We start from the raw sequence: 25134 nt of genomic DNA on the forward strand, positions 1-25134 counted from the left end.
GGACCTCTGCTTCCACTCATATGCAGACGACACCCAACTCTACTTTCGCATTAATGGACAGAAAGATCATCATCAGCAACTACAGAAATGCCTCACTTTAATCAATGACTGGATGACCGCTAGCTCCCTCAAACTTAACGAATCAAAAACAGAACTTCTTCTCCTGCAAGCCAACAAAAATTCCAAAATTGAGACTCCGTGGACACCACCCTCCATCCTCGGACAGACCATCTCCCCCAGCACCAAAGTCAAGAGTCTCGGAGTCATCTTTGACTCAGGAATGACAATGGATGCACAAATAGGATCGGTGGTGAGCGGATCTCACCACCTCCTCCGCCTGCTTCGCAGACTCATCCCCTTCATCCCAGAAGAGGACAAAGCGGCAGTTGTGGGAACGATCATCAATTCCCGACTCGACTACGCAAATTCCCTCTACGTAGGTCTACCCCAATACCAGCTTGCGCGCTTGCAACTCATGCAGAACACGGCGGCAAGGCTGTTAACAGGGAAAAAGCCCTGGGAATCCATCTCCCCATCCCTAAAAAGCCTACATTGGCTAACGGTGAAGAATCGGATCACATTCAAGACCCTCTGCCTCACCCATAAATGCATACAAGGAAACGCTCCGCAATATCTCCGGGAAAAAATAAAACACTACACACCGAATCGCAGTCTTCGATCAGCTAACCAAAACCTCCTCCTCATTCCCAAATACCGCTACAAAGCTAAAGGAGAACGTAGATTTGCAGTCCAAGGACCTCGACTATGGAATGCTCTCCCAACCAACCTCCGCATGGAAGAAAACCACCAGGCCTTCAGGAAAAAACTAAAGACCTTCCTTTTCTAGAAGCTGGCTACAGAGAATACATCTAGCGCCTTGAGGCGATTCAGTTCGCAATTTGTAGCGCTTTACAAATTATTCATTCATTCATTCATTCATCCGTGTGACATTCCCGGGAAGTTATCTGTTACATTTTCTGGAGAATGTTTTGTTTTTTGAAGTAAAATTCCTTGTGACATTGCAGTGTTATGTAATGTACAGAACTTATTATTGAATAGGAGAGCAGCTCAGGATCATTAAACGAAATGCAACAAAACATCAACAAAAAGATACAAAAACGATTTTTTTTTCAAATTGATCATTAAACAGAATACAAAATAAAACAAAACAAAAAAAAAAAAAACAAGAAAAAGATACAAAACATCAACAACAAAAAAGATACAAAAACAACAGGGAGTGTTTTCCAAAGTGATCGTTGGTGATGTCTGTTTTTCAAATGACTGGAGGGGCAGGGAGGGAGGCCAACCTCGTCCAGCAGAACTTTTCTAAAAAAAAAAAAAACAATAAAAAGATACAAATAAAAAAAAACAACAAAAAAATGCACTAAACAGCAAAATAGATACAAACCTAACAAAAACAACAACAGGGAGTATTTCCAAAGTAATCATTGGTGATGTCTGTTTTTCAGATGACCGGAAGGACAGGGAGGGAGGTCAGCCTCGTCCAGCAGACCTTTTTCTAAAAAAAAAAAACAATAATAAGATTTAAAAACAAAAAACAAAAAAAAAAAGATACAATAAACAACAAAAAAAGATACAAAAGTGACAAAGTTACAAAAACAACAACAAAGAGTATTTCCAAAGTGATCAGTGCTGATGTCTGTTTTTCAGATGTCCGGGGGGGCCGGGAGGGAGGCCAGTCTTGTCCATTAGACCTTTGCTAAATAAAAAAAAAAAAAACAATAAAAAGGTACAAAAAATTACAATAAATAAAGTTTAAATAAGTTTAAATAAAAATAAAATGAGAAAAAAGTTACAAAAACAAGCCAGTCATCCAGCAGACCTTTGCTAAAAGAAAACAAAACAAAAAAAACAATAAGAAGATTAAAAGAACACCAAAAAATACAAAACAACAAAATAGATACAAAAGTGACAAAAAAAGTTACAAAAACAACAAGGAGTCTTTCCAAAGTGATCAGTGGTGATGTCTGTTTTTCAGATTACTGGAGGGGGGACAACTTCATCCAAAAAAAACAACAAAAAAAAACAACAAAAAAACAAAAAGATACAATAAACAGCAAAAAAGATACAAAAATAGCAAAAAATGTACAGCAACAACAAGTATTTCCAAAGTGATCAGTGGTGATGTCTGTTTTTCAGATGATCGGAAGGACAGGGAGCCTCGTCCACCAGACCTTTGCTCTGCTGCGGAAGAATATTCTGGTACAATGGAGGCGCCTGGAATATGTAGTGATGGTAGGTAAACCGTGACTGGGGGCAATCCTGTGGGTGTTGGGGGGGGGGGGAACCCTATAAGGACAGAAAACTGTAAGTTGCTGACCTTTCCTGCCATACAATAAATTTGCAAGGAGATCTGTTATCCGATCATTAATTTTACTGACAAGGTCACTTTAACGGGCTTCTCCAATCAAAACTGTTTTTACTTCCAGTAGATCTGATAACATAAAGCTTCTGTCAAGTCATTTTTTTCCTGTCTATATCTATATTAGTGAGAGTTCCCTCTACTTCCTGTTTCAATGACAACAAAGCAAGAGATGATGGTGAGGGTGTCACCGGAACAGGAAGACACAACAAAGCCTGATAGATATTTTATCACTAGTTGCTGGATATCATTCTGGTCTCTGTCCCTCACCACTTCCCACCCATGTGACCCTCTTCACCAAACTACCCCCATCATTACACAGGACCCCCTTCACCATACTACTCCCATTATTACACAGGACTAGGGATGAGCTTCGTGTTCGAGTCGAACCCATGTTCGACTCGAACATCGGCTGTTCGATCGTTCGCAGAATTGCGAACGTTATGGGCCGTTCGCGCTAAATTCGTGTGGCGCGTCACGGCCCATAATTCACTGCGGCATCGCAGTGCATTGCTGGCTGATGATTGGCCAAGCATGCACTATGACCCGCATGCTTGGCCAATCACAGCGCCGTCAGTAGAGAGAGCTGTAAATGGCCAAAGCCAGGGTGGCTTTGGCCAATTATGGCTCAGGGGATTTAGTACACACCCCACACTATATAAGGCCGCCTGCACGGCGGCCCTGTGTAGTGTGTGTTCCGGTGTGCTGAGAGATAGAGAGAGAGAGAGACAGACAGTGTCATTTGATTTGAGTTAGATAGATTAGGCAGAACAGTCAGTCAGTTAGCTGCACTTACAGTGTATTGTGTATATATATGCATCCCAGGTGTTGCATATATATATATACACTGTATTCAGTTTAGCTAGATCCGTTCCTGTTATCTTCTATCTAGACTATTTACATTTAGTGCAGTGCGTCCTGCTCACAGTGTTCAGCTAGATCCGTTCCTGCTATTTACATTTAGTGCAGTGCGTCCTGCTCACAGTGTTCAGCTAGATCCGTTCCTGTTATCTTCTAGACTATTTACATTTAGTGCAGTGCGTCCTGCTCACAGTGTTCAGCTAGATCCGTTCCTGCAATTTACATTTAGTGCAGTGCGTCCTGCTCACAGTGTTCAGCTAGATCCGTTCCTGCTATTTACATTTAGTGCAGTGCGTCCTGCTCACAGTGTTCAGCTAGATCCGTTCCTGCTATTTACATTTAGTGCAGTGCGTCCTGCTCACAGTGTTCAGCTAGATCCGTTCCTGTTATTTACATTTAGTGCAGTGCGTCCTGCTCACAGTGTTCAGCTAGATCCGTTCCTGCTATTTACATTTAGTGCAGTGCGTCCTGCTCACAGTGTTCAGCTAGATCCGTTCCTGCTATTTACATTTAGTGCAGTGCGTCCTGCTCACAGTGTTCAGCTAGATCCGTTCCTGTTATCTTCTAGACTATTTACATTTAGTGCAGTGCGTCCTGCTCACAGTGTTCAGCTAGATCTGTTCCTGCTATTTACATTTAGTGCAGTGCGTCCTGCTCACAGTGTTCAGCTAGATCCGTTCCTGTTATCTTCTAGACTATTTACATTTAGTGCAGTGCGTCCTGCTCACAGTGTTCAGCTAGATCCGTTCCTGTTATCTTCTAGACTATTTACATTTAGTGCAGTGCGTCCTGCTCACAGTGTTCAGCTAGATCCGTTCCTGTTATCTTCTAGACTATTTACATTTAGTGCAGTGCGTCCTGCTCACAGTGTTCAGCTAGATCCGTTCCTGTTATCTTCTAGACTATTTACATTTAGTGCAGTGCGTCCTGCTCACAGTGTTCAGCTAGATCCGTTCCTGTTAAATTCCTACTGACAGGCAGGCTTGTCTGGTTACAGTATATAAAGCTACCTGAAGAAAATTAAAGGTGTTCTATTTGATCCTATTAGTACCACGGTCAGGCAGCTAGACTATTTACATTTAGTACAGTGCGTCCTGCTCACAGTGTTCAGCTAGATCCGTTCCTGTTATCTTCCTACTGACAGGCAGGCTTGTCTGGTTACAGTATATAAAGCTACTTGAAGAAAATTACAGGTGTTCTATCCCAGCTTAGTGCAGCTACAGGCCATTAGTATGTCTGGAAGGCCAAGAAGGAGAGGCAGACAGTCACAAGCCAATAAGAGAGGGCAAGCAGGCTCTGTGTCTAGTGCTGGTCGTGGAGACGGTGCATCCTCATCAGCACGTGGCCATGGGACACGCTTGGCCTTTTTTTCGGCAGCTGGCCGTGTTGAGCCGCAACATGCGGAAGACTTGGTCGAGTGGATGACCAAGCCGTCCTCATCCTCCTCATCCTCTCTCACCCATGCCCAGGGTGCTTTGTCTGGCAAAGCAGCGGCCTCTTCCCTCAGCTCAATGTCATCAGTGACTCCTTCCCTAGCTCCACCATGTCCTCATGAGGATTCCCTCGAACTGTTTGACCACAGTGTTGGGTACATGCTCCAGGAGGATGCCCAGCGTTTGGAAGGCTCTGATGACGATACTGAGCTCGATGAAGGCAGTAACATGAGCACGGACAGAGGGGGTGCCCAAGAAGGACAGCAATCTGGCAGTCATGCTCCCCCTGCTGCAGCATACTGCCAGGTTTGCTCCAGTGATGAGGAGGGAGGGGATGATGAGGTCACTGACTCAACGTGGGTGCCTGATAGGAGAGAGGAGGAGGAGGAGGAGGAGGAGGCGGCACATCACCAACGAGGCAGGATGCCCTCCAGGGGCCAGCCTAAGGGCAGCACATTGACTGCATCACACCCCAAAGCTCCACATGTGCAGGGCGCTGCAGTCTCTGCGCGTTATTCAAAAAGTTCTTTGGTGTGGGCCTTTTTTGAGATGAGTGCATCAGATCGCACCGCTGCTATTTGCAACATATGTCTCAAGCGTATCTCGCGTGGCCAAAACATCTCCCGCTTGGGTACCACATGCTTGACCAGACATATGTTGACCTGCCATGCAGTTCGTTGGCAAGCGTATCTAAAAGACCCACACCAAAGAACAAAGAGGATCTCTCCTTGCTCCTCATCAGCTGAGATTTCCAACCCCACTAGACCTTCAGTCCTCTCTGAGACCTGCAGTGAGAGGAATGAAGGTGTAGAATTAGGTGTGTCACAGCCAAGTACTTGTGGGCAATCTGCTTTTGGTACACCGACGTCAGATTGTACCAGGCAAATTTCCCTGCCCCAGCTGCTGCACCGCCGAAAGAAGTTTGCTCCCAGCCATCCACATGCCCAGCGGTTGAATGCTAGCTTGGCAAAATTGCTAGCACTTCAACTGCTGCCTTTTCAGTTGGTAGACTCTGCCCCCTTCCGTGAGTTTGTGGAATGTGCGGTTCCTCAGTGGCAGGTACCCAAACGCCACTTTTTCTCACGGAAGGCGATTCCGGCTCTCTACCGGCATGTGGAAGGCAATGTCCATGCCTCGCTGGACAGGGCGGTCAGCGGTAAGGTGCATATTACCGCTGACTCATGGTCCAGCAGGCATGGACAGGGACGTTACCTAAGTTTCACGGCGCATTGGGTGACTCTGCTGGCAGCTGGGAAGGATGCAGGACAAGGTGCAGTAGTGTTGGAGGTTGTTCCGCCACCACGCCTCCAAAATGCTGATTGTGACACACCTCTCTCCTCCACCCCCTCCTCTTCTTCTTCCTCCATGGCCTCTTCCTCGGAACCAGCGGTGCTCCGTAGGCGTTCAAGGGGCTACGCAAGTACGCAGGCCAAAAGATGCCATGCGGTGCTTGAGCTGGTGTGCTTGGGGGACAGGAGCCACACTGGGGCAGAGGTTCTGTCAGCTCTGCAGGGGCAGGTTCAGAGGTGGTTGACGCCACGCCAACTTAAGGCAGGAATGGTGGTTTGCGACAATGGCACCAACCTCCTCTCTGCCCTCCGACAGGGACAAATGACCCATGTGCCCTGTTTGGCTCACGTCCTTAACTTGGTGGTGCAGCGGTTCTTGGGCAGGTACCCGGGCTTACAGGATGTCCTGAGGCAGGCCAGGAAAGTCTGTGTGCATTTCCGCCGGTCATATAATGCCAGTGCTCGGCTGACGGACCTCCAAAAGGAGTTTAACCTGCCCAAGAACCGCCTAATCTGTGACATGCCCACCAGGTGGAACTCAACGTTGGCCATGCTGCAGCGGCTGCACACGCAGCAGAGGGCCATCAATGAGTACCTGTGCGACTATGGCACCAGGACAGGGTCAGGGGAGCTTGTTTTTTTTTCCCCACGCCAGTGGGCCATGATCAGGGATGCATGCACTGTCCTGTCACCATTCGAGGAGGCCACGAGGATGGTGAGCAGTGACAGTGCATGCATCAGTGACACTGTCCCCCTTGTCCACCTGTTGGAGCACACGCTGCGTGGAATAATGGACAGGGCACTTGAGGCAGAACAGAGGCAGGAAGAGGAGGACTTCCTTAGCTCTCAAGGCCCCCTTTATCCAGACAGTGTTCCTGCGTGCCCGCCGATCACATAGGAAGAGGACGAGGAGGAAGAGGAGGAGGAGGAAGATTGTGTCAGTATGGAGGTGGAGCCTGGCACTCAGCATCAGCAGCAGTCTTTAAGGGATCAGTCCCAAGAAACACATGGACTTGTACGTGGCTGGGAGGAGGTGGCTGCGGACCATGTTGTTCTTAGTGACCCAGAGGACTCCGGACCGAATGCCTCAGCAAACCTACGCTGCATGGCCTCCCTGATCCTGCAAAGCCTGCGTAAGGATCCTCGTATTCGTGGTATCAAGGAGAAGGACCAATACTGGCTGGCAACCCTCCTTGATCCACGTTACAAGGGTAAGGTTGCGGACCTTATCTTGCCATCGCAGAGGGAGCAGAGGATGAAACATCTTCGGGAGGCCTTGCAGAAAGGTCTGTGCAACGCGTTCCCAGAGACTGGGAGGTTACAAACTCCTGTTTCTGGACAACGTGTTGCTGAGGCTTCGGTCAGTCAAAGAAGGAGCGGTGGAGAAGGTGGCCGTCTGACCGATGCGTTCAGACAATTTTTTGGTCCGCAGCCCCAAGGTATGATCGGTTCCAGCAACCATCGCCAGCGTCTGTTTTACATGGTGCAGGAATACCTAGGGGCAAGATCAGACTTGGACACCTTTCCCACCGAAAATCCTCTGGGTTACTGGGTCTTGAGGATGGATCACTGGCCAGAGCTTGCACAGTATGCAATTGAGCTACTGGCCTGTCCTGCATCCAGCGTTCTTTCGGAACGCACATTCAGTGCTGCTGGAGGCGTGGTAACCGATCACAGGGTGCGTCTGTCCACCGACTCGGTCGATCGGCTGACCTTCATAAAAATGAATGAGTCTTGGATCACCACCAGCTACCAAGCACCTGATGCTGATGTAACCGAATAATTTTTTTTGAAATCTCAGATCCCTTCAAAGACTGCCTATGCTGATGCTGAGTGACTATCCCTGAGTAATTATCCTCTTCCTCCTCAATCATCACGCTGATAGCTTGTAAGAACATTTTTGGTTCTGGGCGCCACCACCAGTGCCTAAGGCACAATTTTTCAGCCCCTGTTTAACAGGGGCGTGTAATTACAATTTTTGATGTAATACTTTGCAGCAGGGCTCGTTCCTGCATTCCAACTAGAGTGTCTGTGAGGGGTTGCAGTGTTGTGGCACCAGCACCAGTGCCTAAGGCCCAATTTTTCTGCCCCTGTCTAACAGGGGCGTGTAATTACAATTTTTGATGCAATACTTTGCAGCAGGGCTCGTTCCTGCGTTCCAGCTAGAGTGTCTGTGAGGGGTTGCAGTGTTGTGGCACCAGCACCAGTGCCTAAGGCCCAATTTTTCTGCCCCTGTCTAACAGGGGCAGGTAATTACAATTTTTGATGCAATACTTTGCAGCAGGGCTCGTTCCTGCGTTCCAACTAGAGTGTCTGTGAGGGGTTGCAGTGTTGTGGCACCAGCACCAGTGCCTAAGGCCCAATTTTTCTGCCCCTGTCTAACAGGGGCGTGTAATTACAATTTTTGAAGCAATACTTTGCAGCAGGGCTCGTTCCTGCGTTCCAACTAGAGTGTCTGTGAGGGGTTGCAGTGTTGTGGCACCAGTGCCTAAGGCCTAATTTTTCAGCTCCTGTTCAACAGGGGCATGTAATTACAATTCTTGATCTAATATTTCACAGCAGGGCCCTGTGAGGGCTTACAGTGTTGTGGCCACAGCAACACCTAAGGCCCAAATTTCTGCTGAGTATATAGGGCAGGACCCTACTTTCAAACATCTAACTTACAAACGACTCCTACTTGCAAACGGAAGGAGACAACAGGAAGTGAGATGAAATCTACCCCTAGGAAGGGAAATTCTCTCCTGTAAGAGTTAATATGGGAAAACAATTTCTCCTTTCCACTGATGCTTTCCAATCCTTGTTCCACAAAAAAACCCAAATTTTCAAAAAACATTTTTCATTGGGACAAAAAAGTGAGGTGAAATCTTCTGAAGAGGAGGAAAGACAGCAAAACAAATGTCACAGGGGTGATAACCCTTCCCTATGTTTTCCAAAAAGCTTAGAAAAGATTTTTTGGCTGGAGCTAAACACGTTAAAAATGTTCAAAATTACAAACAGATTCTACTTAACAACAAACCTACAGTCCCTGTCTTGTTTGCACCGCCTGTATACTGCTGTTCAGAGTATATAGGGCCTGGTGGCCCCACACCTTTCCTTATTTTAATTTGGGTGCGGGGTTCCCCTTAATATCCATACAAGACCCAAAGGGCCTGGTAATGGACTGGGGGGTACCCATGCCGTTTGTCTCACTGATTTTCATCCATATTGCCAGGACCCGACATGACATTAAACCCGCAAGCAGTTTTAAATGAGATTTTTTCCTTTAAAAATGACATTTGGTGCAGGGACTGTTCTAAACATGGGAAACACGCGTCACTTTACAGGCATACTATAGACACCCCCCAGGTACGATATTTAAAGGAATATTTCACTTTTTTTTTTTTAAATTTAAGCATCATTAAAATCACTGCTCCCGAAAAAACGGCCGTTTTTAAAAGTTTTTTTTGCATTGATACATGTCCCCTGGGGTAGGACCCGGGTCCCCAAACCCTTTTTAGGACAATACCATGCAAATTAGCCTTTAAAATGAGCACTTTTGATTTCGAACGTTCGAGTCCCATAGACGTCAATGGGGTTCTAACGTTCGTGCGAACTTTCGGTCCGTTCGCGGGTTCTGGTGCGAACCGAACCGGGGGGTGTTCGGCTCATCCCTACACAGGACCCCCTTCACCATACTACCCCCATCATTACACAGGACCCCCTTCACCATACTACCCCCATCATTACACAGGACCCCCTTCACCATACTACCCCCATCATTACACAGGACCCCCTTCACCATACTACCCCCATCATTACACAGGACCTTCTTCACCATACTACCCCCATCATTACACAGGACCCCCTTCACCATACTACCCCCATCATTACACAGGACCCCCTTCACCATACTACCCCCATCATTACACAGGACCCCCTTCACCATACTACCCCCATCATTACACAGGACCCCCTTCACCATACTACCCCCATCATTACACAGGACCCCCTTCACCATACTACCCCCATCATTACACAGGACCCCCTTCACCATACTACCCCCATCATTACACAGGACCTTCTTCACCATACTACCCCCATCATTACACAGGACCCCCTTCACCATACTACCCCCATCATTACACAGGACCCCCTTCACCATACTACCCCCATCATTACACAGGACCCCCTTCACCATACTACCCCCATCATTACACAGGACCCCCTTCACCATACTACTCCCATCATTACACAGGACCCCCTTCACCATACTACCCCCATCATTACACAGGACCCCCTTCACCATACTACCCCCATCATTACACAGGACCTTCTTCACCATACTACCACCATCATTACACAGGACCCCCTTCACCATACTACCCCCATCATTACACAGGACCCCCTTCACCATACTACCCCCATCATTACACAGGACCTTCTTCACCATACTACCACCATCATTACACAGGACCCCCTTCACCATACTACCCCCATCATTACACAGGACCTTCTTCACCATACTACCCCCATCATTACACAGGACCCCCTTCACCATACTACCCCCATCATTACACAGGACCCCCTTCACCATACTACCCCCATCATTACACAGGACCCCCTTCACCATACTACCCCCATCATTACACAGGATCCCCTTCACCATACTACCCCCATCATTACACAGGACCCCCTTCACCATACTACCCCCATCATTACACAGGACCTTCTTCACCATACTACCACCATCATTACACAGGACCTTCTTCACCATACTACCCCCATCATTACACAGGACCCCCTTCACCATACTACCACCATCATTACACAGGACCCCCTTCACCATACTACCTCCATCATTACACAGGACCCCCTTCACCATACTACCCCCATCATTACACAGGACCTCCTTCACCATACTACCCCCATCATTACACAGGACCTCCTTCACCATACTACCCCCATCATTACACAGGATCCCATTCACCATACTACCCCCATCATTACACAGGACCTTCTTCACCATACTACCCCCATCATTACACAGAACCTTCTTCACCATCCTACCCCCATCATTACACAGGACCCCCTTCACCATCCTACCCCATCATTACACAGGACCCCCTTCACCATACTACCCCCATCATTACACAGGACCCCCTTCACCATACTACCCCCATCATTACACAGGACCCCCTTCACCATACTACCCCCATCATTACACAGGACCCCCTTCACCATACTACCCCCATCATTACACAGGACCCCCTTCACCATACTACCCCCATCATTACACAGGACCCCCTTCACCATACTACCCTCATCATTACACAGGACCCCCTTTACCATACCACCCCCATCATTACACAGGACCCCCTTCACCATACCACCCCCATCATTACACAGGACCTTCTCCACCATACTACCCCCATTACACAGGACCCTCTTCACCATACTACCCCCATCATTACACAGGACCTTCTTCACCATACTACCCCCATCATTACACAGGACCCTCTTCACCATACTACCCCCATCATTACACAAGACCCCCTTCACCATACTACTCCCATCATTACACAGGACCCCCTTCACCATACTACCCCCATCATTACACAGGACCCCCTTCACCATACTACCCCCATCATTACACAGGACCCCCTTCACCATACTACCCCCATCATTACACAGGACCCTCTTCACCATACTACCCCCATCATTACACAGGACCTAATTCACCATACTACCCCCATCATTACACAGGACCCAATTCACCATACTACCCCCATCATTACACAGGACCCCCTTTACCATATGTGACAGACCTAGCCGGGAGAGAGACTTTTGGAGGGGACTGTATGCTAGCCTCTTGCCAATCGATCGTGGGCCCTGGCATTTGGGGGAACGGTGCTCTTTGTGAGCTGTATGCCTGGGGACCCTTGAGGCGTTATTACTGTGGATTCGGGTCCTGGTCCCCCAGGACACACAGACTCTGGGGACCCTGGATTTGCCATATTAGAAATAGTGGCTGATTCATAATGCTGGGACAAATACTGTTAGAAGACACTGATGTCAATTCCAGACACCTGTTGCCTGCTAGAATGTGTATTGTAAATAAGTCTCTAGTATGGGATCTAAGAGTCATTAGATCCCCATTGTTTGTGTTAATTAACTCTGCTATTGTGATAATGTAGGATTGGGTTCTCTGAGATACAAGACGGCCACTCTGGCCTAAAGGTCACGTCTGAGTCATCTAGGCTGTCTAAAGGGATTAGTTAATTAGCTCATGTTAGGTTAATTAGGTTACAGCTGTATTGTTAGAGTAATATGAGCAGGAGGTCTGCACCTCCTCTTTTAGTGTATAAAAGAGCCTGTATTTTGCAATAAAGGAGAGTCCTGGTTGAACTTACATACAGCCTGCCTGGTGTTTTTTCTGAGCTATCACAACTGGGTTAGAACGGTACATAGCTGTAGTTCTAATCCCGGAGCTTCAGATGACCGAACCATCAGATGTTGAGGTCTGCAATCTGATTCTTTAGCTGCAGAGGAGTGTCGGGAGAGTGGAACCGAGCGAGCAAGGGGCTCGTTACATTGGTTGGCAGCCGTGGGATTTGCTCTCCAGTTACTGGGACACTACAAACCAGCCTGCAGGAGAGCCACGCTGAAAGACTTATTTGAGAGCTGTGGAGGGAATGGTGGGATCGTGCTTCCTTGCCTTGAATACATCCAAACCATCACCTGGATCCAAGGTCCAGGTAGCAGGAGAGGAGAGGTACAGATACCAGCCACCATGGAAGAGGAATTCAGAAGGAGGTTGCGAGAGATGCAGATACAGCACAGAGGACCAGTATCAGAGCAGGTCCTGCTAGGATGGTTTGATTCTATCCGCTGCGAACTCTGGAAGGAAGCGCTAGCCCGTGAGCAGCGAAACCCGGGAAAAGTTCTCCCCTCCATCCATGTAAGGTACTGGTCGCAGTATGAAGTGCGAATGCTGTTATTGGGGGAACAGCCGAACCAGGAGTGGACAGCCGAGTTAAGCAGGCTGATCCGGGCAGAAATGCCCTCCAGTGGTATATAGCCCAAGTGTGCCCGTGGACAGCGGATGACAGCCCCATGGAAGGCTTTGACTACGATGGCCTGGGATTGTTGTACTGGAGGCTGTCCAGGGACCCTGACTTTGGGAGTGATCGGGAGTGGCATTTGGAGAAAATAATGGAGCACAGAGAGCGAAGACTGAATGTCTCGGAAGTGCACTGGGCACAGGAAGATTTGGAGTTTCTGGCCGTTCAGGAATGGGAGCTTGAGATGGCCTAGAGACAGCTGCTAGACTCCGCTCAGCAGCAGTGTGGGGCTCCCTTTGCCTGGGACTATCAGGAAATACCAGTTGACAACTCTGAAATCCTGGCTGAAGAGTTGACAATGTGGCAGAGTAACAGTGTGCTTTGCCAACCTGCCCCCGCAGCTATGGAGGCGGAGGTCTTATGGTAGATGCAGCAAGTGCTGACTGACCTTGATGAACCTGTTTCTGCATTGGATGATCTTGGATGGAGGAATGTGCCTGTCCAGCAGAATGCCAGAGAATCGGCAGTGGAAAATCTGGAGATCGCTATCCCCAAAGCTGAAGTGCTGACAACGGGGCAGAGCTCTGCTAACCTCTGCCCAGCACTGATAGCATCTTCTGGGTTCCAGGGACAGGAGATGGTGAACCTTTATCCCAAGACACAGTTGCAGAGACAGGGGATTTGATAGACTTTTCTGCTGAGGAAGAACAACCTGGTGAGCCTCCAGCAGAAGAAGAGCTGTTATTAGGGCCAAACTTCACTATGCTCTGCCCAGCACTGATAGCATCTTCTAGGTTCCACGGAGAGGAGATGGGGAACCTTTATCCCCAGACACCAGTTGCAGAGACAGGGGATTTGATAGACTTTTCTGCTGAGGAAGAACAACCTGGTGAGCCTCCAGCAGAAGAAGAGCTGTTATTAGGGCCAAACTTCACTGTGCTCTGCCCAGCACCAACAGGAGTATCTGTGAAGTTACAAGGAACTTCCCCAGCTGAAGCGCTGGCAACCGGACAGAGGATCCAAGATCTCTGCCTTACCCCCATCATTACACAGGACCCCCTTCACCATACTACCCCCATCATTGCACAGGACCCCCTTCACCATACTACCCCCATCATTACACAGAACCCCCTTCACCATACTACCCCCATCATTACACAGGACTCCTTCACCATACTACCCCCATCATTACACAGAACCCCCTTCACCATACTACCCCCATCATTACACAGGACTCCTTCACCGTACTACACCATCATTACACAGGACCCCCTCCTCCATACTACCCCATCACCGTTTTTGAGCCTTGCAGGACCCCTTCATCAGGCATGTGACCAACGTTTCAGAGCTTCGCATGACCACTTCATCAGGTATATGACCAATGTTTTTGAGCCTTGCAGGACCCCTTCATCAGGCATGTGACCAACGTTTCGGAGCCTCGCAGGACCCCTTCATCAGGCATGTGACTCATGTTTTGGAGCCTATTAGGACCTCTTCATCAGGCATGTGACCAACATTTCAGAGCCTATTAGGATCCCTTCATCAGGCATGTGACCAACATTTCGGAGCCTCGCAGGACCCCTTCATCAGGCATGTGACTCATGTTTTGGAGCCTCATAGGACCTCTTCATCAGGCATGTGACCAATGTTTCGGAGCCTTGCAGGACCCCTTTATTAGGCATGTGACCAACATTTTGGAGCCTCTTAGGACCTCTTCATCAGGCATGTGACCAACGTTTGGGTGCCTTGCAGGACCCCTTTATCAGGCATGTGACCAATGTTTCGGTGCCTCGGAGGACCCCTTGTAGGCAGGTGCAGTCTACTTTCTCCACTGCAGGTGGCGCTCTTCTGCAGTGGCACAGTCCTTGGAAAGGAAGTCAGGAGGAACACAATTCCTCTATGGTTTCCTAGTCCACTGGGGAAACATTCAATTGGATGCTGCTGCTGCCTCTTGTGACTCTGGCAACCATCTTGGATCAGGCAGAGCCTATTTAAGGCTCTAGCTCTCAAGTTTGGAACGCATTTGCAAGTTGGTATCCCACCTACACCCTTAATCGGGCATGTGACCAATGATTCAGAGCCTCACAGGACTCCTTCGTCAGGCATGTGACCAACGTTTTCGGAACCTCGTCGGACATCTTCATTAGGCATGTGACGTCAGACCCACACCGGAACCAAAAGTGCCTGGGCGGCCATCTTGGAATTGGGGTTTGTATGGTTTTATGGCTTTACCTGCATATTTAAGCATATAGAGGTGAAAATAAATGTTTTATTGCTTGAGTTACTACACTTTGGTCCTTCTTTGAATCTCTTTACATGGTTACCACTGTATTTATATATGGGGGATACCAAAAAAAATTAGCAGCAGAGATTGGATTCGAAAAAGTGTGCTTATACAGTCCTTAATATCCGTGGGCTCTGGAGTCCGTTGGGGTCCACTATACTAACGGGAGTGTTTGCAGGCACTTCATGGATGGTCATCACATAGCAATGTTTTGCACCATGAGATACATTTATATTGTAAGAACATATTTATGGAATACTATTACTGCTTGAAGGAGAAAATACTATAGCAATTTTTTTTATTTTTTTCAAATCATCGGTGAGTGAGGAAGTTGGTGGAAAGTATTCGGTGGAGAATATATCATATGTGCAAGATTTTACCCTTATCGGTTGAGAGCGGATGGCAGGAGGAGGAATGGTTTGCTCTGAAGAGCACTGGGTTTGAGGTGCAGGTTTTTTTCACCTAAATGTGAACACAATACTTTATTTACTTTATAACTTTATTAGGTACACCTTTTCAATTGCTTGGTAACACAAATTGCTAATCAGCCAATTACATGGCAGCAACTCAACGCATTTCAGTATCTAGACATGGTAAAGACGACTTGCTGAAGTTTAAACTGAGCATCAGAATGGGGAAGAAAGGGGGATTGAAGTGACTGTGAACATGGCATGGTGGTTGGTGCCAGATGGGCCGGTCTGAGTATTTCTGGGATTTTCACACACAACCATCTCCCGGGATTACAGGGAATGGTGGGGAAAAAGAGAAAATATCCAGTGAGTGGCAGTTGTGTGGAGGAAAATGCCTTGTTGATGTCAGAGGAGAATGGGAAGACTGGTTCCAGATGATAGAAAGGCAACAGTAACTCAAAAAACCAACCAAGGTATGCAGAATACCATCTCAGAATGCACAACGCATTGAACTTTGAAGCAGATGGGCTACAGCAGCAGATGTCCACGCCGGGTGCCACTCCTGTCAGTCAGCTAAGAATAGGAAACTGAGGCTACAATTGGCACAGGATCACCAAAATTGGACAATAGAGGATTGGAGAAACGTTGCCTGGTCTGATGAGTCTGGATTTCAGCTGCAACATTCAGATGGTGGGGTCAGAATTTGGCGCATGGATCCATCCTGCCTTCTATCACCGGTTCAGGCTGGTGGTGGGGGTGTAATGGTGTGGGGGATGGGATATCACCGTTTCAGGCTGGTGGTGGAGGTGTAATGGTGTGGGGGATGGGGTATCACTGGTTCAGGCAGGTGGTGGGGGTGTAATGGTGTGGGGTATGGGATATCACTGGTTCAGGCAGGTGGTGGGGGTGTAATGGTGTGGGGGATGGGATATCACCGGTTCAGGCAGGTGGTGGGGGTGTAATGGTGTGGGGTATGGGATATCACTGGTTCAGGCAGGTGGTGGGGGTGTAATGGTGTGGGGTATGGGATATCACTGGTTCAGGCAGGTGGTGGGGGTGTAATGGTGTGGGGGATGGGATATCACCGGTTCAGGCAGGTGGTGGGGGTGTAATGGTGTGGGGTATGGGATATCACTGGTTCAGGCAGGTGGTGGGGGTGTAATGGTGTGGGGGATGGGATATCACTGGTTCAGGCTGGTGGTGGGGGTGTAATGGTGTGGGGGATGGGATATCACCGGTTCAGACTGGTGGTGGGGGTGTAATGGTGGGGGGGATGGGATATCACCGGTTCAGGCTGGTGGTGGGGGTGTAATGGTGTGGGGGATGGGGTATCACCGGTTCAGGCTGGTGGTGGGGGTGTAATGGTGGGGGGGATGGGATATCACTGGTTCAGGCTGGTGGTGGGGGTGTAATGGTGTGGGGGATGGGGTTTAATCACCACGGCCTACCTGAGTATTGTTGCTGACCATGTCCATCCCTTTATGACTACATCTTCTGATGGCTCCTTCCAGCAGGATAATGCACCATGTCACAAAGCTCCAATCATCTCACCACTGGACAATGAGGTCCCTGTACTCCAATGGCCTCCACACTCACCACATCTCATCCAATAGAGCTGAGATGTGGGAACATCTTTGGGATGTGGTGAAAAACGGGAGATTCCCATCATGGATGTGCAGCCGACAAATCTGCAGCAACTGTGTGATGTTATCATGTCACTATGGAGCAAAATCTATGAGGAACGTTTCCAACACCTTGTTGTATCTATGCCACCAAGAATGAAGGCCAAAGTGGGTCCAACCCGCTACTAGCAAGGGGGACCTAATAAAGTGGCTGGTGTGTGTGTGTGTGTGTATGTGTGTATATATATATATATATATATATCTTCTTCTTTCTTTTTTTCCACTGCTTTCTTGCTGGACAAAACTATGATTTGAGAAAGAGAAGAAAAAGATGGAGTAAAAAAAAGACCCACATTAAAGATAACCTCATTATATGGACTTTCATGATATCTTTGAACAGTCTTTGTAGTGCTGGTTTGATATTGTATATTTTGTTTCTGCCCGGCAGGGGGGGGGGGGTATTGTGTTGCCAGCTGCTGGGGAGTGTATGTACATTTATACATTTTATTTCCTATGCACTGATATTCAATTAGAAAAATAAATTATGGAAAGGGAAAACGCTGCAAGTAAACATTTACAGTACCTGGATTTTCTGTGCTTTTACCTGCAAGTTGGTGACAGGTTCTCTGTACAGCTGAGCTATAGGCAGATATGACAGAAATAAAGTAAAACATCTCTGTATTCATCAATATATTATTATTTTTTATTATTTTTTTCCTCCCTTTTCTAACCTGTAATTCCCTGTAGTAAAGGAGATCTCTAGCTCTGACCTGTCTGTGATAGCTGTGGGCGGGGTTTATGTAGGGTTTTGGAGAGGGGGGGGGGGCGTTCATGCCCCTAGAGGCTGTCAGAGGTATATGCCTAAACTCTTCTGCCAATCGCCAGAGAAAGAACTCGTGCACCGGACCCAGGCTCCTTCACTACCGAGGTCCTCCATCACCTATGCCAAGCCACCTCCGCTTCCCGACTGGCTGGCCGCTATACTGCACTTACGAAACTTGCACTGCAGTCTCTGGCAATGGCAACACAACCCTTCAAGGGTTGGCTTAACCACTTTTTAGGACACTACTGCGGGATCTTCTCTTTACAGTGTCTTGGCCCATGTTATGTGACATGCCATGCATGCATCCCTTTATATGTAACCTCAAAGGATTTCAGAGCAGGCAGAACTTTGTTGATGGCACTGCCATGTTATGTGAAGCTATAACGGATAAAGTGCCATGCCATGATGGCAATACCTTCATCATACTTCTGCCATGGCGTATCACACTCCATCAATTACAGCTTCACATCACTAGGCGGCCTCATCAATCTAGTTCAAAGTTCAATTCAATAGATCTCTCTAGCTTCTGGTGCCTCCTGTCACCCTTTGCTCCATGCTAGCTCCTACCTGTAAATGCAGAAAGTCCACAAAGTCCATAATGTCCATGTCCATGACCTTGGAACCCCAACTGGGTTCTCACCAAGAGGAGAAGGATTGGGAAAAATTTAGTAACATAGCAACATAATCTCCTGTCTAATCCCCATTCATGGAGCAAGCGCCAACCAACCCACAAAGCTGCTCTTCCCTTGTATTTATCTGCCACTAATAGGGGGCGGCACCATGAACACCCAGTAAAATGGGAGGTGTAATTAACTCACAGTAAAAAAAAAAAAAAAATTGAGACACCTGTCTACATAACGAAGTGTTCTCCAAATTGGTGATGGTGGTGACCACATCTTTGGTTTTCAGGAGTGGCTCCAGCATTTGGTGCTGATCTACTTGCTCCTTACAATGCTGGATGATAGACACGATCTAAGGCATAGTTCGTACGTGCCGACCGAGGTTCTGGGACGTCTGGATGGATTCAGCAGCAAAAGTTTTCCAGTTGGCTACATCCCTACAACCCCAGCCATCTGGGACATAATGCAGAGGGTCAGCAGAAGCCCCATCATCCCAGGTAAGATCAGCTGTAAGCTGAGCATGGTGGTCATCTCCGCTGAATTAGAAGTGTATGCGGGTCACCAGAGGGCCTGACTGCTTTATAAAACCTTTTAGTTCCCATTCAAGAGTTATATGTGTGTACAAAGCTGGGGTACCCCGAGAATTAACCCCCACCCCCATGAATGAATGGAAATGACAAAAGTAACGGTTCTTCCTTCCAGAAATATCGGTGCAAGAATTCCAAAATACTTCTGACCTCCTGGACGCAGTTAATGCTGAAAAGGTCATCGTTGGTGTGGAATTTGAGAACGAGTTTACGTATTTTATCAGATATCTTCACTACACCATACTGAGCCCCCACTTGGCTGATAGAGGTAAGAGAGCAGATAGACAGTTTTCAGCAGTACCATGGAGGTCTCGGTTTTTACGTCCTTTCAGGTTGGCAAAACATCTTCAAGCTGTAACCTTCATACTGCCACTTCTTTTTTTTTCTTTTTTGCATTTGCATGAAAGTTTACTTCAGTCTTTTTCAACCATTTTACCACAGAGGAACCCATAAAATACCTTTCAGGTCTCTGGTAACCCCTGCTATACCAATGAATTGGGGGTGAACAGGAAAAATGCTCCTTACATTGGTGATCAGTGGGAAGAATGCTCCTTACATTGGTGATCAGTGAGAAGAATGTTCCTTACATTGGTGATCAGTGAGAAGAATGTCCCTTACATTGGTGATCAGTGAGAAGAATGTTCCTTACATTGGTGATCAGTGGGAAGAATGTTCCTTACATTGGTGATCAGTGGGAAGAATGTCCCTTACATTGGTGATCAGTGAGAAGAATGCTCCTTACATTGGTGATCAGTGAGAAGAATGTTCCTTACATTGGTGATCAGTGGGAAGAATGTTCCTTACATTGGTGATCAGTGGGAAGAATGTTCCTTACATTGGTGATCAGTGAGAAGAATGCTCCTTACAATTGTGATCAGTGGGAAGAATGTTCCTTACATTGGTGATCAGTGGGAAGAATGTTCCTTACATTGGTGATCAGTGGGAAGAATGGCCCTTACATTGGTGATCAGTGAGAAGAATGTTCCTTACATTGGTGATCAGTGAGAAGAATGTTCCTTACATTGGTGATCAGTGAGAAGAACGTTCCTTACATTGGTGATCAGTGGGAAGAATGTTCCTTACATTGGTGATCAGTGGGAAGAATGGCCCTTACATTGGTGATCAGTGAGAAGAATGTTCCTTACATTGGTGATCAGTGAGAAGAATGTTCCTTACATTGGTGATCAGTGAGAAGAATGTTCCTTACATTGGTGATCAGTGAGAAGAACGTTCCTTACATTGGTGATCAGTGGGAAGAATGTTCCTTACATTGGTGATCAGTGAGAAGAATGTTCCTTACATTGGTGATCAGTGAGAAGAATGTCCCTTACATTGGTGATCAGTGAGAAGAATGTTCCTTACATTGGTGATCAGTGGGAAGAATGTTCCTTACATTGGTGATCAGTGAGAAGAATGTTCCTTACATTGGTGATCAGTGAGAAGAATGTTCCTTACATTGGTGATCAGTGGGAAGAATGTTCCTTACATTGGTGATCAGTGAGAAGAACGTTCCTTACATTGGTGATCAGTGAGAAGAATGTTCCTTACATTGGTGATCAGTGAGAAGAATGTCCCTTACATTGGTGATCAGTGGGAAGAATGCCACCCTTAGAGAAAGTAAACATTTTTCTTTGCCACTGACAGGAGTGCATAATAGAATCATACTATGTATATATTTTTTTTGTTTTTTTACTTACGGAAACATGCAGAAAAACAAAAATGTAAATAATGAGATGCAGTAAACTCAGGTTTTTGTCTTTGCTCTCTGTGTGTTCCTCCAGGGTTTTGTATAAGTTCAGTATACGGCTGCCACCACCTGGAGTACTGGGAAGTGGGGTTCATCTCTCTACAAGCCAGCATTGACTCTGCCATTGTTGAGGTGAGCAAATGCACATGCAATTTCACAGGGAGAATAGTTCTACCATTTCAAATTTTAAATACACTTCTACGCATCCTGAAGACCATTGTCACCGGGACAAAACTTCAAGGGAAATACTTTCAAATGAGGACTTCTGAGAGGTGGGCTTTCCCTTTTTGGGGAGTTTTCAATTTTCTAAAGAAATACCCAACACAAAGTTGCTATTTTATTGATCTCTTACTCCCTTTCCTACATTTCTTTAAATTCTTTTTTATTCACACTAAAAGTTTATTGAAAAGGAAAGGTTGAATACGTAAAAGAAAAGAAAATAAAGTAAAAAGCAATATAATTTAAATTGAAATGGATAGTAACAAAAATGTCTATACATATAACATTAAGAAAATGTCTTACAAAGAAACTTGTGTATTTTGTTTCGTTCCAATTTTTTTTTTTTAACGAATTTCAACAAATTTGTTAATTCGGAAATATCCAAATGAACGAAAACCCGTTAAACAAATTTTCAGAATACTCGTAAATTCGAATATACGAAAATTCGTATATTTCATAAAGTCAAAAATTCGGAAATTCTAAATTAGAAAATAGAAAATTCATAAACTGGAGCAGAGGAAACACAGATTACGATGCTCAGTCATGAATGGACAGTCAGTGATCACTGACTCTGTTCAGTCAGAAAAAGGAAGGAGTCGGTAAATGACTAATTTACCGGCTCCTTCCTCCACTCCCCATGCTGACAGTCCTGGGGCGGGGTGAAGGAGGACACGGAGGACCCGGGAGCACAGAGGGGGACCCGGTGAAGGACACGGTGGAGGACCCGGTGGAGGACACGGAGGAGGACATGGACGGGGACCAGAGGAAGACACGGAGGGGGACCGGAGAAAGACACAGAGGACTCGGGGAGCCGAAGGAGGATACAGGGGACAGTCGGGACAGGTTTTCGGGGCGGCGGTGGGGGCAGTTACAAGCACCGATCTCCCTGTGTGGCTTTCAATAAAAAAACATGAAAGCTGCGGGAAGGAGAGGAGGAGACGCAGCTGTCAGCTGCTTTATTGAAAGCCACAAAGGGAGATCGGTGCTTGTAACTACCCCCACCGCCGCCCCGATCATCTCTAAGGCGGATCGAAGCATTTGCACGAGTACAAGTACAGTGGAGGCTGGTGGGATCTTCTTTTTGGGGGGGCAAACAAACAACACCCCCCCCCCGTGGCGTGGCATGGCACTGAGACAGCCCCCTCCCCCGTGGGCCTTCCTGCACTTACCCGCTCATGTGGCAGGGCTATGGTGTCCTTTCTTCTTCTCCTGGAAAGCGGGCAGCGGCCGCAGCGGCCATGTGTCTCCTCTCTCGTCCGCCAAAGCGCTAGGCATCCAATAGGATCGCCTGACGCTTTTGCCAATCGGGAAACAGGTCTCAAAGACCTGCCTCCTGACTGGCAGGGAGGAAGTTTAGTGTGATAAATTAATTTGCTATGGTCACACAACTGGGTGGGCTCGGAGCGCAATGCTCTGCGGCTTTTTTGAAGCCTATTAGAGCCTCTGGCTCTAATCGGGTGCTTAAAAAAAAGCACCCACCTCGCCATTGGAATCCATTATCCGGCGCCACTGATATGTAGATCAGGGGGCCGGACGTATGGATAGGGGAGGCGACGCCCATGCGCCCTCTATGGATGGGCCGTCACTGCTCAAGTACCCCTAACAGGCCATGTTTGCAGGTGTCAGGGCTGGGCTCAGCCCTTCCTTCTCTGAGCTGGTTGTACCTGATGGGCCCTGGCTGGCTGCATGTCATGGGCACTGATAGGCTGTACCTGACGGGCACTGGCAGGCTGCATGTCATGGGCACTGATAGGCTGTACATGATGGGCACTGGCAGGCTGCATTTCATGGGCACTGATAGGCTGTACCTGATGATGGGCACTTTTGAAATTCACCAGTAGCTGCTGCATTTCCCACCTTAGGCTTATACTCGAGTCAATAAGTTTTCCCAGTTTTTTGTGGTAAAATTAGGTGCCTCGGCCTATATTCGGGTCGGCCTATACTCGAGTATATATGGTACATATTTGGTCAATTCTTATATATCTTTTATGAGGGTTACAGTAGAAAGTAAAATCTTTCTGTTGGGTGAATTGTTCTCTATGTTCTCCATGTTCTCAATGTCAGTAATTGTAATTGTAGAAGTGACTTTACTTTTTTGAGTATTTTATATGAGAAACGTGTTTTCTGTGATGATGTGTCTTTCAGAGGGTTGATAGGAATGTTAAAATCTCTTCCCATCATTACGCATCCACTTGCAAACCATTTTAATTCATCTGTAATGTGTTGGCAAAATGAGATGTGTGCTTTGTTTGGAAAGTAGACATCTGCTAGTGTTACTGGCTTGTCATTTTGTGTTCCTTTTGAGCAAAAATATATCTTCCTTCTGGGTCAGCAAGTTTTTGTATCATTTGTAAAGTTTGTGTTTTTTGCTGAGGAGGACGGAGACTCCTTTGGCTTTTGGCGATTGGGCTCGTTGCGTGATATGCTTTTGTAAAAAAATAGTTTGTAAGTCGAGGCATCTGTAAGGTTTTAAAATGAGTTTCTTGTAGGCAGGGTCGTCTTTAATATTGAGTGGACCCTGGGCAAACATATTTTTGGGCCTTCCCGGAATCCATTTTTCAACTGTTTGTGGGCTCAAGAGGCAGCTGCTTCGGGCCCCACAACAATGACTGGGCCCGGGAAAGCTGCCCCTTTTGCCCTTTGTTAAAGATGGCCCTGCCTTTAGGAAGACTATTTGTCTATATAAGTTCAGTTAGTATTTTAGATCTTTTTTTCTGGTATATTCAAACCATTGACATTATGTGAGAAAATGGTGGAGTATTTCCCCAGCTTAGAGTATGCAAAAAAAAAAAAAAGGTGGGGGTGGGGGGAGTGGGGTTGGGATTAAATTCTAACAGAAAAATATTATTAATAATATAATATATATATATATATATATATATATATATATATATATATATATAATAGTTAAAAAAGCAAACAATATTTTGCAGAGAAAGACAAAGCAGTCGCTATGGGATGATTTGGCGACCACTGAGGTGGTGAAGATGAAATCACTTAATTTAACAGAGATGGTGGTTTCGTACATGGGCACTGGCATGTATGTCATGAGCATGTGCTTCATCTCGCTGTCCTATCTCATGACGTTGAAAATTACCCGGGAGAGGAGGAAAACCAGAGAGATGATGAGGATGATGGGACTGAAAGATCTGGCGTTTTGGTGAGTGGTGTTGTTCAACCCCAATGAATATATACTGTATATTCTTGCTAGGGATCATTTTCAGGAGATAAAGAGCTCAAGATGGATGTCCCTAGTATAGGTAGTAAAGCAGTGGCTTACTATAGCACAGCAGGGGGTGGGGTGAGGAGTCACAGGTAGTTGACAGGTAAAACGTTCCTTATTGGTTGGAGTTTTCTGGTTTTAGAAGATCTCCAATACGTTGTCATCATCTTGTATTTCAGGTTGTCTTGGGGGTTGCTGTACACTATCAGTGCCATCATCATCGCCACCCTCATGGCTCTGGTTGCCACCACTTATGTGTTTGTGCAAAGTTCCTTTGGAGTTATTTTTCTTCTTTTCAGCCTTTACGGCATAGCAACAGTAAGTATGGATGATGTGTTATTCCCACTTCTACATTCAAGGTGTAAACCAAATCACTAAAACTTCATAGAAGCTTTAACATGTCTTTTCAAAAGCCATTTGAAAATCCTGCCAAGAAGGTATTTATTCAGGCACTTCCTGTTATGGGGTGACAACATTCTATCGTAGTCTCCCAGTCATGTTCCTGTGTTGTCACAAGGGCTTCCAAGGGAGGCTACAAGTGGCAATTTCAACACACATTTAAAGGCATAGTTAAGTGTTGTCACCATCAGGAA

The 25134-nt window shown here is 46.7% G+C and overlaps 1 protein-coding gene across 1 annotated transcript in view; it reads left to right on the forward strand.

Annotated features, from left to right (window-relative positions):
- Positions 1–790: 790 nt before the first annotated feature.
- The window catches only part of LOC141113852 (ABC-type organic anion transporter ABCA8-like), a 111355-nt gene continuing 87011 nt past the window's right edge, over positions 791–25134 (forward strand). Inside the window, exons 1-6 of the mRNA XM_073607175.1 lie at positions 791–2256; positions 19055–19262; positions 19468–19620; positions 21134–21231; positions 24252–24478; positions 24721–24859. Coding sequence (XP_073463276.1) covers positions 2146–2256; positions 19055–19262; positions 19468–19620; positions 21134–21231; positions 24252–24478; positions 24721–24859 — 936 coding nt within the window. The 5' untranslated portion in view covers positions 791–2145. The remainder of the gene's footprint in view (positions 2257–19054; positions 19263–19467; positions 19621–21133; positions 21232–24251; positions 24479–24720; positions 24860–25134) is intronic.

The sequence above is a fragment of the Aquarana catesbeiana genome, linkage group LG12 (assembly GCF_042186555.1).
Source record: "Aquarana catesbeiana isolate 2022-GZ linkage group LG12, ASM4218655v1, whole genome shotgun sequence".
Lineage (NCBI taxonomy): Eukaryota > Metazoa > Chordata > Amphibia > Anura > Ranidae > Aquarana > Aquarana catesbeiana.